This window comes from Crotalus tigris, unplaced genomic scaffold, assembly GCF_016545835.1.
Source record: "Crotalus tigris isolate CLP2741 ecotype Arizona unplaced genomic scaffold, ASM1654583v1 scf7180000018504.2861643, whole genome shotgun sequence".
Classification (NCBI taxonomy): Eukaryota; Metazoa; Chordata; class Lepidosauria; order Squamata; family Viperidae; genus Crotalus; species Crotalus tigris.
The window spans coordinates 2004618-2021935 of record NW_024097043.1 but is presented as its reverse complement, the minus strand read 5'-3'; the positions used below and the strand labels follow the sequence as shown (position 1 = coordinate 2021935).

The 17318-nt window shown below is 38.7% G+C and overlaps 1 protein-coding gene across 3 annotated transcripts in view; it reads left to right on the top strand.

The window, feature by feature from the left end:
* Positions 1-94: 94 nt before the first annotated feature.
* Positions 95-17318, top strand: part of LOC120312469 (NACHT, LRR and PYD domains-containing protein 12-like) — a 74610-nt gene continuing 57386 nt past the window's right edge. For all 3 annotated transcript variants that reach the window (XM_039353233.1, XM_039353231.1, XM_039353230.1), the window contains exons 1-6: positions 95-535; positions 5506-5799; positions 8281-8313; positions 9492-11178; positions 13771-13848; positions 16666-16839. In XM_039353233.1, the coding sequence (XP_039209167.1) occupies positions 5529-5799; positions 8281-8313; positions 9492-11178; positions 13771-13848; positions 16666-16839 (2243 nt within the window). In that variant the 5' untranslated portion in view covers positions 95-535; positions 5506-5528. The remainder of the gene's footprint in view (positions 536-5505; positions 5800-8280; positions 8314-9491; positions 11179-13770; positions 13849-16665; positions 16840-17318) is intronic.

Sequence of the window (17318 nt, the reverse complement as noted above, 5' to 3'; positions counted from 1 at the left end):
TCGCCGCCTTCCCCCGCCCCGCTCCGCCCCCAGTTTATGCCGCCAGGGGGCGGTATCTGATCGCGCAGCACAAAGCCCGCAAACTTGGTACAACTCGAAAAGGCTGCGAGCCGAGCGCGCGCAATCCGTATTGGGGTTTTCTCTCTGTTTAGCTGGAAAATGCAGAAATAAAAATAAAGATTGGCACCCAAATCATCCAGATTACATAAAAGAACTCGTTCCTAGAATTACAACTCTGAAGGAGGTTGAGAAAGAATCAGGAAAGGTGCTGAAGACACTAAGCGAAGCAGCAAGAAAAGCATCTTCAAGGCTTTCACAGCCCTGTTACTTGATATGACCGATAAAGCAGAACTGCCGCGAAACGTTTCCTCCCTTGAAGCAGCTGCCTGAGGACGCGACTTACACAATAAACTACAAGGAGGAAGGGAGGGGCACTTTTGATTTTTAACAGGAGGTCTGCGAAGGACAACGTTTTATCCGTTTACAAATTCAGGATCAATTAAGATTTCTGCTTTCTTTACTTCGCCACGGAACGGTAAGCCTGACGTTCTAAAATCTTAAATATGGGAAGGTTGGATTTTGAGGTACGTATTTGTATCTTGGGGAACCAGTGCTTTGCCAAAACATGCAGCTAATTTCTGCGGGGACGAAATGTATCCTGGAAAGAAAGACCGTTCAGCTGAGCTTAAAGTGGGACTGGCGAAGGAGGGTCCCTGATCTCCACCATCAGCCTATAAACACGTGAAGGCTTTTTGGAAGTTCTGCTTGGCTCAAGGCCTCCTCACACAGGAGTTGTACTTGATACTGGAATGAAATAACTTTAGAGCCCCATTCCACCTCCGGGTGCCACTGTGAAAGAAAAAAAGAGGTCTTGCATCCCGGTGGGTGGAGGGTGCAAGGCATTATGGGCCGGATGCAGAGATCGGGACCCCCATCGTCCAATCTTCGAGGCTTCTGTTTAACATTGAGCAGCTGAGCAAAGGGGGGGGGGTTCTAAAAGCCCAAAGTCCATTAAATGGCAGATAGCATTTTTTGGTGCCCAAATACAGTCCTATATGAGTTTACTCTTAGTTATTTAAGGATTTTATGAGGCAGCCCAAATCGTTTATAACTTGGCAAAGTTCATTAATAAAAATCAAAAGCAATACTCCCCATGTAATACCAATATCAAATGTAGGGTCATCATAATTACTGGTTACTGTACATTTAGCCACCATATTTTATCTACTGAATCTGAGTCTGCTAAACCAAGTCCACTTAAACTTCTTTTATTTGTCACTATCAGAAGTTGGAGAACCTTGAGAGTCCCTTCCATATCTTTTTGCCATACATTGATGTGTTATTTAGACAGCCATGCAGTTTGAATATTTGTTGAATTTAAACTCCAGTTGGAGTATTTATTGAAAAGCAAAGAATGTATTCTATCCACCCTCAGTCTTCTCAAGGATAAATTTCCCCAATTTTGCAGCATCTCTTCAGAGGATTTTGGTTCTAGTCCACTATATTCCCTTTTGCTTTTCTCTAACAATTTTCTGAATACCAGCTAACATTGACTTGTTTGAGTCGGGAAAGAACAACAATTACTTTTTTACAAGACTGATAACCCCTACATACACCTATCTATATACACATACATACATAAAAAACAGAATTATGTAATCTGGAGGAAGGAAATGGTAGTAAATATGCTTATAATTATTAAAAAGAATATTGGTAGTCACTTATTTAAGTAGTCCTTTTTCTTCTTTTCCTTTGCTTTCTATTGTTTCCACATCTTTCTTCTGTTTTAACTATTTCTTTTAAATATTTTTTGTATATATAAAGATATCATTTCAGCCAGCCTTTTTAGATAATTATTATCCTGTCAGCTGCCCATTTTAGGGAAGGTTGTACCAAAGGCAGTGGGATGCAGCTGCAATCATAAAGGTCATTGCGTCCAATCCCCTTCTCAGTTCAGACTTCATCTCTGACAGATGAGCATACACCTTCTCTTTGAAGCTGTCTAGCAAGGGGCAACCCCTCCTTCAGAGAGTTCTGGATGAAGCAGAGTATCTGCATCTCTTCTGATCGGTGTTCAAGAATGGAAACTTCAGTGGTTTCTCTTATGGATTTAGGAATCCCTAAACGGGATTGGATAGTGAGAGAACCTCCTCTACATCTATAGGGTCTCCTTTTTGATGATGTAGATCAGTGGTTCTTAACCTTGTTGAACAAATCGCTCCCTTAGCCAATGAGGAAGTTGTCATCCCCCCTCCCCCAAATAACCTCTCAATCACAACATAGGAAATAATTCTTCAATTTATGCAAACACTTTTTTTTGTTTTCTTTAAAACTGTCATCAGGACATATCGATGCAAATAATTTATTTCCAGTCTTTTTCCCATATCTCAACTTTATGAAAAATGTTGGTCCCACCTGTCACTTTATTCCCAGACTTCATGATACATGTATTTCATTATTATCTTATTTATTCAAGACACTAAAATGTAATGACCACTGAAAACAAAATTCATTTGCAAGAAAGTGAAATGCCCAAAAAGAAAAACAGTAACATTTAATGATTGAATTACAAGTGAAATTTAAGACGCAAAAAGAAATATAAAAAGGGCATAAGAACAAACCGCAATGCAGGAACTAAGAATTTCAAGACAAAAACGCTGAAACTAAATTAAGATTCGAGGAAAGTATTTATAGTCACGCACACTGTAAAATGATTAAAAAGGCACAAAGAAAATATAATATCGAACTGGACTGCACGCTAAAAAAGTACAATACAAAGAGACACACAAAATGTTTTATTAACGAAAAAAATGTATGTACACAAAAAGCAAAAAAAGAGAACATCAGTGGCTGCCTTGTGCTTGGTGAGCTGATGCCAATTTCTTGATGTCTGGAACCATTTTTGTTAATCGCATTCTTAAATCACCACGCTCAGAAATCTTCAACATCTTTCTTGACTTAGAAAGGATCTGTTGGACGGTGCTGAAGCCCCTCTCCACTAAGTAAGTGGAAGGAAAGGCTAAAGGAAGCAACTTAACTTCCTCCCACAATATTGGGTAAGTGTTCCTCATTTTCACCCAAAAAGCTTCGTAGCTGTAACTCTGAAAATGTGACTGGGCTTCACAATCGTATTTCAGATCTGTCAGTGGCTCTTGCAGTTTGGGATGAAGTTGTGCAAAGTCTGCTGTGAAAGGATTTAGCACCCAAGTGGGCACTTCCAGATTTATCAGATCATAGAATCTGGTTTCCATATCTTCTTTTAGTTGCTTCAAGTGGCAGCAAAAAACGTCCAAATCTTCTACTTGGAGTTCACGTTCATTACCAAGGCTTGGGAACTGATACAGCTCCTGGTACTCATATTGCTTTCAAGGAGGTCCAATTTGGAAATAAATAGCAGATTACTCCCATGGCCTTAAGAAAATTGATTTTATCTCCTTGCAGTGTTACGTTCACTTCATTCAGCTTGTCAAAAACATCAGCAAGGTAAGCTACATCCAGATGTTGAAGTTTAAGAGAACTGCTTAGACTTGGGTCAATGGATTCAAGAAATTTGACAACTGTGTCAAAAAGTTCGTGGAATTGCCGCAAACACTTTCCTTTTGAAAGCCACCTTAGTTCGGTGTGCAAAAGGAGACATTTTAACTCCTCATCATTTTCTTCACAAAGCTTGTGAAAAAGTCGGTTGTTCAAGGCATTCGACTTAATTTTATTCACAGCATTAATGACATAACATAGAGATTTGTGCAAACGGCCACTCAATTTTTTTGAGACAAGGTGCTGTCTATGAACAACGCAATGGACAGTCATAACTCCAGGTACAACTGATTTTAGATGAGCTTGAAATCCGCGATATCCAACCATGGATGCAGCTCCGTCGGTTGCACATGCCACGATGTTTGTCAAAGGGATGTTTTTCTCATTAAAAAACTCTTCAACCTTTTTAAATATTGAAGAACCCTTTGTGTTGGTGGCTAAATTTCGAACAAATAACAGTTCTTCCCCAATCTCTTCATTTCCGTTGATGAAACCAACCTAAGCCAATAACAAGGCTTCATTTTCACGAATCGTTGACTCGTCAATCTGCATCACAAATTCTCTATTTTTCAAGGTGTCAATAAGCCTTTCTTCCACATCAGCAGCCATTTCATCAATTCTTTTTGATACGGTGTCACTGCTCAAAGGAATCTATTATGTGATAGTGCTTGCGCTGGGCCCCAAAATGGTGGCAACAATCTGTTTCACTGCTGGTAAAATCAGCGTTTCTCTGATAGTGTGAGGTTTGCCACATTTTGCTATCAACAAAGATACTTTATAGGAACAAATGAGCCCCTTGTCGGCGTTGAGTGACGATTTTCCAAATAACTTCCCAACAGTGCTGCGACCCTCAAACTTGGTCTTTAAGAATTGGAAAAATGATGCCGGTTTGTTGGCTTTATCTGAATGAATTCTTACCAAATGGTCTTTCAGTCGGGAAGGCTTCCTCGCTTCATTTGAAAATGTTTTCTCACAAAGAAGACAAAACAGAAGCTGTACGTTGGAAGGAGATGGAATGAATCCCAATTTTAGGTATTCTGTCGAATATTGGCGACACTTCCTCTTCTTGGCCATGTTGAGAGGTCTTTGAAATGAAAGGCACTACCCGCAAATTAAATTTTTGACTGCACTGGAACACACATCAACATCGATAAACCTAGTTTCAACAGTTACATTGACATTACAGGTGACGTCACAGGGGACAGCTACTCAGCATGTGATGTTTCAAAAGAAGCGCTCCCCCTCCATTACTGCCCATTCTGGCCAATGGCACACCACTGTATGGGTAGAGGCTGCTGCGCAATGCGCATGAAGATAAGCGATGCGTATTCACATATGTACGGCGTTCTGTACTGAAGCTAGCTGGAGGAACATTTGAAAACACAATTCAATCCACTAATAGCGAGCAATCTGATGTTTTTGTATGACAGATATACAGCGATTCTTTGTACGAAAAAGTCTCAAAAGTGTCCCCAAAACTTCTTGCTCCATTGCCCCCATATCGCCCCCTTTTCATTCCTTCACCTCCGCGTCACCCCTTTTCGTTCCATCACCCCCCTGAAAAACAAAATCGTCCCCTGGGGGGTGATATCGCCCAGGTTAAGAACCACTGATCTAGATTCTAGAAGAAAGATTTTGCAGTGTTTTTGCACCTTCCAGATAGAGTGGCTCCAAACAGGGATGTGTTACTCAAAGGCAGATCTGTCTGCCCATTTTGTGCAAGGCAAAAGGATAGGGGGAACCCCGAAGGATATAAGCCTCTTGATTATAGCTTGCCATCTCAGGTCGGGATGTTTTAGGAATATAAGTTGCCTCGAATGTATGAAATAGGTGACATGCACAAACTTGTACAAGTGAAATCATAAATAAACTGATGTGTGTTTGTGAAATGTGCTAACTAGTTTAACTTTAGTACTGTTCCCTTCAAAGCTTGTTTTCCATTTTAGTTTAATTCTCTAATTTTAATTTTAGATTGGATGTAATCCATAATTGACATGAGTAACATTGTGGAAGAATGTCTTTACAATGCATTGAATGAACTCATTGAGAAACAATTTAAAGAATTTAAATGGAAGCTAAATCGTATTAATTATGCTGGAGAGCAAAACATTCCTAGAGCTTCTTTGGACAAAGCTGATGAACAAGATGTTGTAGATCTCATGATTCAACATTATGGAGAAGATGCTCTAGAGGTGTGCATTGATGTCCTTCTAAAATGCAATAGGAAAGATCTTGCAAAAAACCTTGAAAAAACTCGAAAGAAAGGTAAGAAAACCCAACATATTACATGTCTATGGAGGTTCTCAGTCATCCAGGTATGGTTGTCCCAAAGGTGCTTTTTTTAGGAGGCAATTAGACTTTCTTGTGTTTCTTCTCATCCAAGAAGCTTCTACAGCTCTGATTAGCTCTATCTACTCAACCATCTAGTCAGAGCTGAAGAAGCTTCTTGGATGAGAAGCAAAACATCTTCAAAAGAAACACAGGAAAGTCCAGTTGCTTCCTGAAAAAAGCACCTTTGGGCCAACATATTACGGAAATGTCCTCTTCACTTATGATCAAGTGACAATAAAAACCCTTTGTGATTTGTTTCCCACTGAATCTTGTCCAACCAATTTGTTGTTGTTGACTAAGATTGGCAGTGGTTTCCTGGAATTTCAGAGTGGGGCTTTTCTCCTAGTCTGAGATTCCAGGTCTTGTGCCTGAAATCAAACCTAAGGGAAGCATCTGCACTATCACTCAGCTTGGCATTTTCCTATCGGTATTAAAGTAAACTGATAAACCAAGTTCAAGCCAAATAAGTTAGTCATTGAGAAGTTAGTCTAAATTTAGGGAGAACTTTAAAAGTTGAATTTAGTCCATCCTTTTTTCCAGTACCATTCCTAATATAATTTAATATTAAGGTGTCTTACATGTGGTGATGCTATTGTTGCTGCTAGGGAAGAGAGCAGGGCATGTAATGCTGGGTAGAGCCAGAGAACAGAGAAGGGCAGTATTATCTTGCAGGAGCCCCAAGCAGAAAGAAATTGAGAATTGACTTTGGGGAAGGACAACCTCCAAATATCTAAAATCCCCGTGCACGTTTCAACATCAGGAATCCTAAATTGGAAAGCCAAGAAGTGTTCCAGAACCATTCTTAATCCAAAGAAGAAATCCCATTTCTACCTTGTTGCAACCTGTATGGCTGTTTTAGTTTGCCTGAAACTCTACTGGATGACATCAGACTGGTCTATGCCGAAACAGCAGCATTCTTGAAGAAGGGCTCAGCCCAGTTTACATTTATTTGAAATATTGTGAAAAGCTCACTCAGTCTGAAACTCTAATGCCTGAGAGAGACATATATACAATTGGGAAAAAAATTATCCAGGTTGGGAGCTTGATGATGTGATAAAGACAGTATGCAAAATTTCCAAAATTTAAGACATACTTAGAGAGTAAATGGTAAAGGATTGTAATGTTGGATTCACACACCAAACACCACAAAGACCTGATCATCAGGAGGGTGGGAATTTCTACCTTCACCATCCACATATGGAAAAAAAAATTGGGATAGAAATATAGTAATGAAGAGTGGGGTACTGCACAAAAAATTAGAGGATCCTGCTGACATAGTCAGTGAGCATTCAGATGCACATCTTGCTTTCCAGAAGAAGGGGATGAAGAGACAGGTCAGCTCTTTTAACAGGAGGCAGCTAAGGTGAACTAAGTATTCTCCTTCCTGACAAAGAAAGCTTTGCTATATAAAAAGAAAAAAAATTCTGATATTTCCTTATTGGTAACCTGATTTCAAACTTTACAATATGCTCTTTCTCTGCTTCACTCAGATTCCAACTCTATGGATTCCTCAGCAAATTCTCCCACACTATCAGTCACCCACTGCACATTGCAGAAGCCAACTTGTCTTAACGTTTGAGCCAGTTAGCCATGAAGATGTGGCTGGGGTCCTTGGGGCTGGGTGGGTGAATCCTGCTCTCTTTTATATCCATATCCGTTCTACTTGGTTAAGATCTCCAAGGAGACCACAAGTAGCTGAATCCAAAAGATGGAAAGTGATTGTTGAAGGGAGAGGATGATTCCACCTGCTCAAAAGGAAGTGACAGATCACACTCTCCTTATGAGCCATCACTGGTCCTAATAGCAATGGACAATTCTGGTCTAGTCTGCAAACCTCCCCTTTTTAGGGAAGATTCTTCAGAAAACGATTCTTACAGCTTTGAAGAGCAGTGGAAGAAATAATTGACTTGTGTTTCAGGTAGAGATATAGCAATGAGGTGGTATTGATTGCAATTATGAATAGTCCCAGGACATGGGGACTATATTTGTCCTACTCCTACTTGATCTGTGAATGGCTTTGATATTGGTCATAATAGCCTTTTGCCTTAGTGCCTTAAAACCAAGGAGAATGGTTTAATGCAGTCATGTCAAACTGGTGACGTCACGTGATGTCGCACAATGTATTGGGCTGGTTTTGCCATTGCCGGCAATGGGGCAGGCGCGGCTTCCACATGATGCATCCGGCCTGCAGGCCGGCAGTTTGACACCCCTGGTTTAATGGCAGATCTCCTTTTTCCAAGCAACAAAGAATTCTAAGAGAAGGAAAGGGCACAGTTACTTCTGTAATTTTCACACTGTGGGCCATTCAAGTGTGTAAAAGAAAAAGGAATATTTACCTATTTTATAAAAATGCTCTATGACTTACCCATTTTTATAATGTGTATTTCACTAATTCTAGTTCATCTTCAATTGCAGATGTTGATGCTCACCAATTTGTAGATTCATCAGGTAAGGCAGAAATTATTGAAAGGATTGTTGAAATTATATGTAAAACTAATTCAACATGAGCAGTTGCTCCCCTCTCCCTCCCCATCTATGCAAACTACTGTGAATATTAATCGTCCCAAAAATCTTGATGGGGAAAATTCCAAGTTTTGCAGGTCTAACCATGAAAAAGGAGAGGAGGGGAAGGGAAGGAAAGGGGAAGGGGGAGGAGAAGGGAAAGTTTCCAATGCTCCTGTCAGCTTCCCAAAAGCCAGCAAGAAGTTGAAAGTCACTCCCACTCTCACTTCTTTTTGGCCCTTCTATGTCATTCTGTTTCTCTGTTTAGGTGCGGAAATTTATCTAAAATGATACCATAACAGGGCAGAGGTTTAGTATTGTATTGTATTGCATTACAACTTATTCAGAATTATAAGCAACATAAAGTCTTCTGTCCTAATTCCAATAGAGCTAATGGAGGCTATAAATATTTTTTTTTTGCAATCTTAAACAAATAAATTTTAACAAATTATTAGTGATCTTTATAGCTGGCTTCCAAAAAGCAAAGTCAAGGGGGAAGCTGGGAGAAAATTGCAAACCATGGTCACATGACATTATGCTTAAATACCTGTGGTGATTTGCTAACAATCAGTTAGAACTGAAGTTGTAAGCCAGTGTGGTCTTGTGATTTTTCACATACTGACTGCATCACTTGCCAGTTGAGAGGATGGTCCCAATTGCAATTGATATGTGAGGGCTACCTATAGCTGTAATTATTGCCAGTGGAACACCGAAGTAAAAAGATATTTATTGTTTAACAAAAGAAATAATCAAATCTCATCATTATCATTCCTTAATTGGTCTAAAATTAAAAACCCAAGCATCTATCCAAATCTTCCGTATAACACCACTTAAAATAAAATAATTTTAGGTCTGGATTATTCAATCAGTCAATTACAATAGAGCTGGAAGCGACCTTGGAGGTCTCTTAGTTCAACCTACTGTACTGATTAACAAATATTTGCCTATTGACATCAGTTCTGAGAAGTCAATTAACAAAGTATCCTATAACTTCCCTCAACACATTTATCCAGAGGGTAGATGGAGGTGGCTTCAAGGAAAAGATCCAGAGATAAAAGACCTAATTCAGAGTCTTGTGCAGGCCTTATTTTTCACGGTTCTAATTTGATTCATTCTTCCTTTAGAATACAGAAACTACATTAAAAAAAAGTTTGAAACAATGAAAGATCCTAATGCTGTTCCTGGTGAATATGTGCCTCTAAAGCAGAGATACTCAAAGCTAATCATCCTAGATTATCATCCATCTGAAGAGGAGAGAGAAGATGAAATTCTGGCAATAGGAAGGAAACATTTTGAAATCATCAGCAAAAGAGCTGAGTCTTCAGCCAGCATTGAAACATTATTTAATCCTGATAAATATGGATTAATTCCACAAGTTGTTGTGTTACAAGGAGCTGCAGGAATTGGAAAAACCATAATGGCCAAAAAAATCATGTTTGATTGGGCTTCTCAACTACTTTACCAGGACAAATTTAATTATGCTTTCTATATTTGCTGCAGAAAGTTGAATCTCCATTCAGAGGCAGAGAAGAGTAGCATTGCAGAGATAATTTCAGAAGAATGGCTCAAGCGTCACGAATTGAAAAATGTCATTGGAAACATACTGAAGAATGAAGAGAAGCTTCTGTTCATCATTGATGGGTTTGATGAATTTAGGTATTCCTTTGATCAGCCCAAAGATTCCTCTTGCACTGATCCCTGGAAGAAGGAGCCAGTGAGAATTCTTTTGAACAGTTTATTTCAAAAAAAGCTTCTTCCTAAATCCTCTCTTATAATCACAACAAGACCTACTGCTTTGGAGAAACTCCATCAATTTCTAGAGCACTCACGCAATTTTGAGATATTGGGGTTTTCCACAAGGGAAAGAGAAGAATATTTCTACAAATTTTTTGAAAACGAAGACCAAGCAACTCAAGTTCTCCGATTTGTTAAACAAAGTGATACACTTTTCACCATGTGTGTCATTCCCCTTGTGAGCTGGATCATCTGCACAGTGATGAAACAGGAGATGAAGAGAGGCAAGGATCTGCAGAAGACACCATATACCCTCACTGCAATCTATATGCTGTATTTCTCAAGTTTGTTAAAGTTTCATCACAAAGAATCCAAACAGGATGTTCAATCAAATGTGAAAGGGTTATGCTCTTTGGCTGCAGAAGGGGTTTGGGAACAGAAAACATTATTTATGAAAGAAGAAGTCAAGAAGCACAGTTTGGATCATGGAAACTTCCTCCCCCTTTTTCTGAATCAGAGCATCTTCAAAAGGGGCATTGATTGTATTCAAACCTTCAGCTTCATTCATTTAAGCTTCCAGGAGTTTTTTGCTGCTTTGTTTTATGTCCTAGAAGAAGGAGATGAACAGCATTCTGAAAATCAGAATAAAAATTTGCAAGCACTTTTAGAAAGACATAAATCTTTTAGGCCTGATTTTGCAGTAGGATTTCGCTTCCTCTTTGGTTTTTTAAATGAAGGAAAAAGAATGAGAGAGTTGAAAAAAGAATTTGGATGGGAAATTTCTCCTAAGAATAAAGAATTCTTGTTAGACTGTATAAAAAATAATATTACAAAAAGGAGATGTAATTTCCAGTTGCAAAAAGAAATGTTTAATTATTTATATGAGACACAAGATGACAATTTTATAAAAAATGCAATATGTGATAGCACTGAAATAGATTATCAGTGCAACTCAGATATGGAATTGATGATCCTGGGCTATTGTATACAACACTGCCAGAATTTAAAGTACCTTTTTGTCAAAGGTTCTGAATTTCTACATTATGCAGAGACAGAATCATTTCTTCCAGAAAAAGAGTAAGTATTTTTGGAAATCTATTGAACAGTTCTTTTTGTTTATGATCTTGCCATCATTATTCTGTAACCTACAGTCTCAAATATAATAATAGACCAGAAAAATGCCACTTAGAAGTATGCATAAATATCTTTGGGCAGCTAAGTTAAAGGCTCTCAATCCTTAGAAGTGAAAACAAGGGATGGGCTGTGTGGGATGGGAGGATGATTAAAGATGAGCAATTGTCCATTGACAAGGCCTACACCAATGGATTCCTCTTGCTCTTAAAGAGCCTGATAATCATATCACCAGGAAGTGCTCATCTCAACTCAAGATCAGAGAGGCAATTACTATTGAGATCTAGAGACTCTTAGCAGTTTTAAATAAACAAATAAAAAACTTGATTATTTTATTCATTGCCCAATATTGACAGTCTTTAAAGGCTGATTGGAAGCTCACTTGGCCATAGCTAAGCTCAGGGAGTTTCTCCCTTTAATTAAAAAGAACTACATTCAATACCCTAAAACAGTGTTTCCCAAACTTGACAATTTTAAGGCATGTGGACTTCAACTCCCAGAATTCCACAGCCAGCGTTGCTGGCTGTGGAATTCTGAGAGTTGAAGTCCTCATGCCTTAAAATTGTCAAGTTTGGGAAACACTGCCCTAAAATGTTCCATGGAATTGCATTTGTAAGTTTCATTGCATGTAAAACTTTCCATCCTACATGGTAGATAACATAAGATGGTGCTTCTGTAATAATTGGAAACGTCTTAAGCATCTCCCTTAAAACAAGGTCATTTTTAAGAATGATGGACTATATAGAGATTGACTATGTATGAGATTTTAATTTAAACCCTACCTCATTTTTCATTTCAAGTAAGAGGAGTGGATTGAGAAAGAAATTCCTTCCAGTGGTGTGACTTGGACATAGTTCTTGGAAAATATTTTCTCTGCTTCAGGACTGAATTTATAAAGGGCTCGTTTTCTAGTCTTGTTGAGAAAATTGTTATACTGAATAAACTGCAACATTAACATTTAAGGCAGTGGTTCTCAATCTTTCTAATGCCACGACCCCATAATACAGTTCCCCATGTTGTGGTGACCCCCAACCACTTATACATCACCAGGTGCCAGGGGCGTGGCCAAAGAAAAGGGGGAAAAATGGTGGACAGCCTTGTTTGGTGACCCCCGTGAAATGGTCGTTCGACCCCAAATGGGGTCCCGACCCACAGGTTGAGAACCATTGATTTAAGGCCTTTCCTATAAAGCTTTATGGTGTCGCAGTGCTTTTAATTATTTCATTTTTGTGCACATTGGCTTCAAAGTAGTTTTTTTTTTTCTAACAGAAGGAAACAAGAATAATTATCTTATTGTAGTTTTTAGTTGCTTGTTATCTGTAGGAAGTGAAGCTGGCTGAAGAGCTCTTTGTCCAGATTTCATTCTCCTATCTTGCTTTAGCCACAGGGATGAGTTTACTACAGCTCCCAATGGAAAGATTTCCTCTTTATTTATTCCTCTCATCTGTGATTGTCCTGATCAGATGATTCAAATAGACAGCCAGACAATTATAAGTTTGAGGAGCTGTATTGTCAAGTTGTAAATTTTGGGCTAATAGCCAGGAATCAAATGACTAAGAGAGAAATTAATCTATAGAACATTCTTGTACCTGTAACAGAACAACATCCAAGCAGCAGAGAATCCATGAGCCAGTCTGAATACTAAACTTTGGTTCTGAGGCTGGAGGGTCTCATGGCCGCTCCCATCAGACTGCTCCCATAGAGTGCCATGTGTTGACATGACTTGATTAGGTGCATCTTCTCCAGTGCCATCTCCAGTGAGCTCTGCAAATCTTCACACTGCTCCATAGATTACATTGGAGAAGAACAGCAAGTCGTCCCATCCCTAGGCTGCATGACTCACTCCTGGAAATGAGCACTATTTTGCAGCAGCCAAAATTCATTGCAACAATCCCCCAAAAAAGCCCTTGCTTCCAGAAGCAGACCATATAGCCTAGGGACAGAGAAGCTTGTTCTTCTCCAAAGTGATCTACAGAGCACTATGGATAGCTATGAAGATGTCGCCAATGCGACCTCCAGAGCTTTCAGAAGGAAATCTACAAAGATAAGCGAGTGATTTGTGATGGCAGGTGGGGAAGAGCATATGAGATCCAGTGGGTTGGGAAGCAGGCCCACAGCCTGCAGGGAAGCAGAGCATAGGGGTGGTTCAGTAGTGGGGAGGCCTTATATGACTCATGGCAGGCCTCCCAGGGCCTCTCACCAAGCCCCTGGTGCACCCTGTGCTTTATTTAACAAACACTTTGGGGAGAGCATGGGTAGGGGGTTGTAAGTAAGACAATCACATGGGAGCTTCACTTAATGGCTGTTACAACTTCTGACTATAATGGTCAGGTTCCAACATGGCTATTGGTCAAGGACTACCTGTAACCATTTCATTTACAAAATGGTCTTTTTTCTACTACTAATTTTCCATACTGCAATATGAATGCATTTTTTTGTGATTAATTTTCAAATGGACTGGAATGCCTATTATATTTGCAAAGGAACTGGAAACACTGACACGAAAGTCTGAAGAGCAAAAATATCTTTCCCCTTTAGGGAATGGAGTTTGGATGAAAGATATATGGAAGACTTCTTTAAAGCACTGACCAAACTGAAAAACTTAAGTATCCTCAGGTAAGAAACTGCTAGAATTTTATCCTAGATGTTATTGATAAAGAAACCACTGCATAGTATTAGAAGTTTGTGTATTAACCTAAATATTTTTTACAGAATTCTCTCATCAATTTCTCATGGTCAACAATAAAGAATGCTTTACTGGGGGTTCCTGAAGCCTAGGATGGAACTGAGTTATAACTGACATTGAGAGATAAGGAAGCAGAGTTAGGAAAAGGGTACAGTATTTTCATGGGAATTCCTTGATGAGAGGCAGGGTCATAATGTCAGGGCCTGCTCTGAAGTGAGAAAAGAGAGGGACTGGGCTCTCCCACCTGTTTTTGTGGCTTCATAAGAGAAGGGTTAGAGTGGTTTGTTCATTATCATTTGGGGGGGGGGTATTGAAAGTTAATAAAGAGGCTACTGCACCCTGTTGGATGGGTTGAATTGATAGCTGGATCAGTGGAAGTGCTTGGCAAATAGAAATATGCTCTTGGTAGATGGAGTGAATTAGAGTGGCTGTTTGGATAGTTGGTCAATGTGGAATTGGTGGTAGTAGAAAGACTGAGGAAATGAGGCTGGGCACCATATTTCTTCCAGCTACCTTCCAAAGAGGAAGAGTCCTTCTTTAGTTCATTACAAATACATGAAAAAGCAACCAAACTTATAGTTCCCAGAGTAACATATATAGAGATCCTCATCTGAATGCTACTTACTGGGTTTTTATGTTATTTTCTCATTTTCAATCAATCTTAGTAATAAATCTTAAGAATCAGCCTTCCGTCCTATTCCTTCCATGTATTCCACTGCCAGCCCCATTTGCTATAAAAGAAGCCTTAGCAGACAGTAACCTGGATATAGTTTTTCTTTACCCAGTTTTGTTCTTCCATCAGCCAAGATCCCTGGGTTAGGGAAGGGTTAGGGTTAGGGTTAGGGAACAATTGTACATGGCACCTTGGCAGGGAGCAATTGCGCCTCTTCGTTGGTACCTGGTTGTAAGTGCCAATACATGAGTTTATAGGGACAGGCTGGGGATGGTTGCTGCCCAGCAGTACTGCTTGGATTTCATGGCTTGACTGTGGTGGAATTCCCAATCTAAGAGTGCTCCAGGTCTTGGGGATGAGATCTAGTATTATTCCAGATTTTATGGCCTCTATGACAACCATGGTCTTTTCTCTGACCTCACTCATATTAGCAGCCATAAGTTAGACCTGGGTTGCACAGGGCAATTATCCATCATCACAGGGGGACTATTGCAATTGTTGTTTCCTTAAAGCAACATCATAAAGCACCCATTTTCCGTGAGTCCAATCTGTATGGCATTTTTGAATATGAAGATGAGGAGAAAGCTCAGGGCTGTACCAGGAAATAAACAATCCTGTGGCTGGCTGTTCTGTACGTGGTTTAAGAGATGTAATTGAAAGGTGCAGAACTAAAGCTTTCCAGTGTCAACTAGTCAACTAGCTTTAATTGGAGTATAAGCTCAGTAATTGTTTTGCATTTTTTGATAAATATTTGGTAATCCCTCTTGTCCTCCTTTATCTATGCTCAGTTAAACAAAGTAGCCTTCCTTTTATTATTTTTTTCTGTGCAACGTAAATTTTATTTTCAGGACAACTTCACCTAAGCACATCTAAGCACACATGTACACACACAAACACAGAGATGGGATAATGGAAATTTCAGTGGAAATAGAATATTAAATTTACCTTGAATAATAAACTAAAGAGATATTTTGTGTAAGATGTTTTGCCACTAATATATTACTACAATCACGCTTGTGAAAATCAGTAACACTTTTCCTCTGAAATGCTAAAAATGTAATGAAAAGATTCAATCCCTCTTCCATATGTGGTGATGATATTTCATGCTTCAACAATAGTGGTAAACAAATTTGGAACAAATTTTGAGAGTCGTAATCTCATTTCACTCTGAGATATTTTAATAAGGGGTTAGTAAACCACCTGTATTTTAAAAATATGAAGTCTAAGATTAGGTTAAAAGTTACAAGAATTTTATATATTTCTTTATTGAAAATGATGTTTGATCCCCTCTGATGAACAATGGCTAACCAACTTGTGGGAATATACTTCAATGTCTAGATTAATTTCTTATTTTAAAAGAAAATTAGATTTAGAATTCCATTCTATTTGCAATACATTTTAGATTACAACTGCACACATGAAATGTGTCAAACCCAAGATTTGTGCTCTAGAACTTATTTTTTACTTTGACATATAATCCACATATTAGTTATAGGATACTTTTAATGTAGTGTCAATATCTAACCATATGATACTATACATTTGTTGATTATCTACCCATAACTATTGTTTTTATTTTATAGGTATCCTTGACTTAACAACAGTTTATTTAGTGACTGAAGTCACAACGGCACTGAAAAAAGTGACTTATGACCATTTTTCATACTTACGACCGTTGCAGCATCCCCATGGTCACAAGATCAAATTTCAGATGCTTGGCAACTGATCCATATTTATGACACTTGCAATGTCCTGTGGTCATGTGATCCCCTTTGTGATCTTCTGACAAGCAAAGTCAATGGGGAAACCAGATTCATTTTACAACCATGTGACTAACTTAACAACTGCAGTGATTCACTTAACAACCGTGCAAGAAAGGCTGTAGAATGGAGTAACACTCACTTGACAACTTTCTCACTTAACAATATAAATTTTGGGCTCAATTGTGGTCATAAGTCGAGGACTACCTATAACTGTTTTTAATTATTATTGTCTGTACCATCTATTTTTATATATTATATTACTAACTAGAAAGTATAATTTGAATTCTTCTGAAGAGTTGCTGTATTTTCAGGCTCGAGGGATGGTCCTTCACAGAGTCCTGCAGCAGGCATCTTGTTGAAGTCTTGAGGAAAAACCAGAGATTGAAAGAGTTAGTGTTAGAGTTCCTCAAGGATACAGATGAGACAGCAGTGGATTTGCTGTGTGAGGGGCTCCAACATCCAGACTGTGTAGTAGAAACACTCAGGTGAGTGATCAGTATTTCTTTTTTACTTTATAGTATTTCTCTTGAATTCTGGAAATGTTTTCATGGAAAGATAGTTACAATTGTGATATTTAACCATATTCTCTCCTGTTCCTTCCAGAGTACTAAGTTTTCAAAGATACAATTCTATCTGTGATTATAATCAAAACACTATGAAGATAGTTTTCTGGAAGATATGAGATCTGTTTCCCTCCTGACTGCAAAGATACTTAGCTATTAACTGCTGACAATATGGCAGAATTTTTGAGAGAGAGAGTTCCCAGGGATTAGCTCAAAAGTTTATAAATGTTCATTAAACAATTTGCAGATATGACAGCAATTACACTGATTAAAAAAATCTACAGCTGTACTTAGCAGATTTACAAGTCATTCTTTGGGAATTCTCAGACACTTTAATTTTTTTATACTCTATGACAAGATTTTATCTGAAATGTACAGCAATATTTTTGTTATTTGGGTAG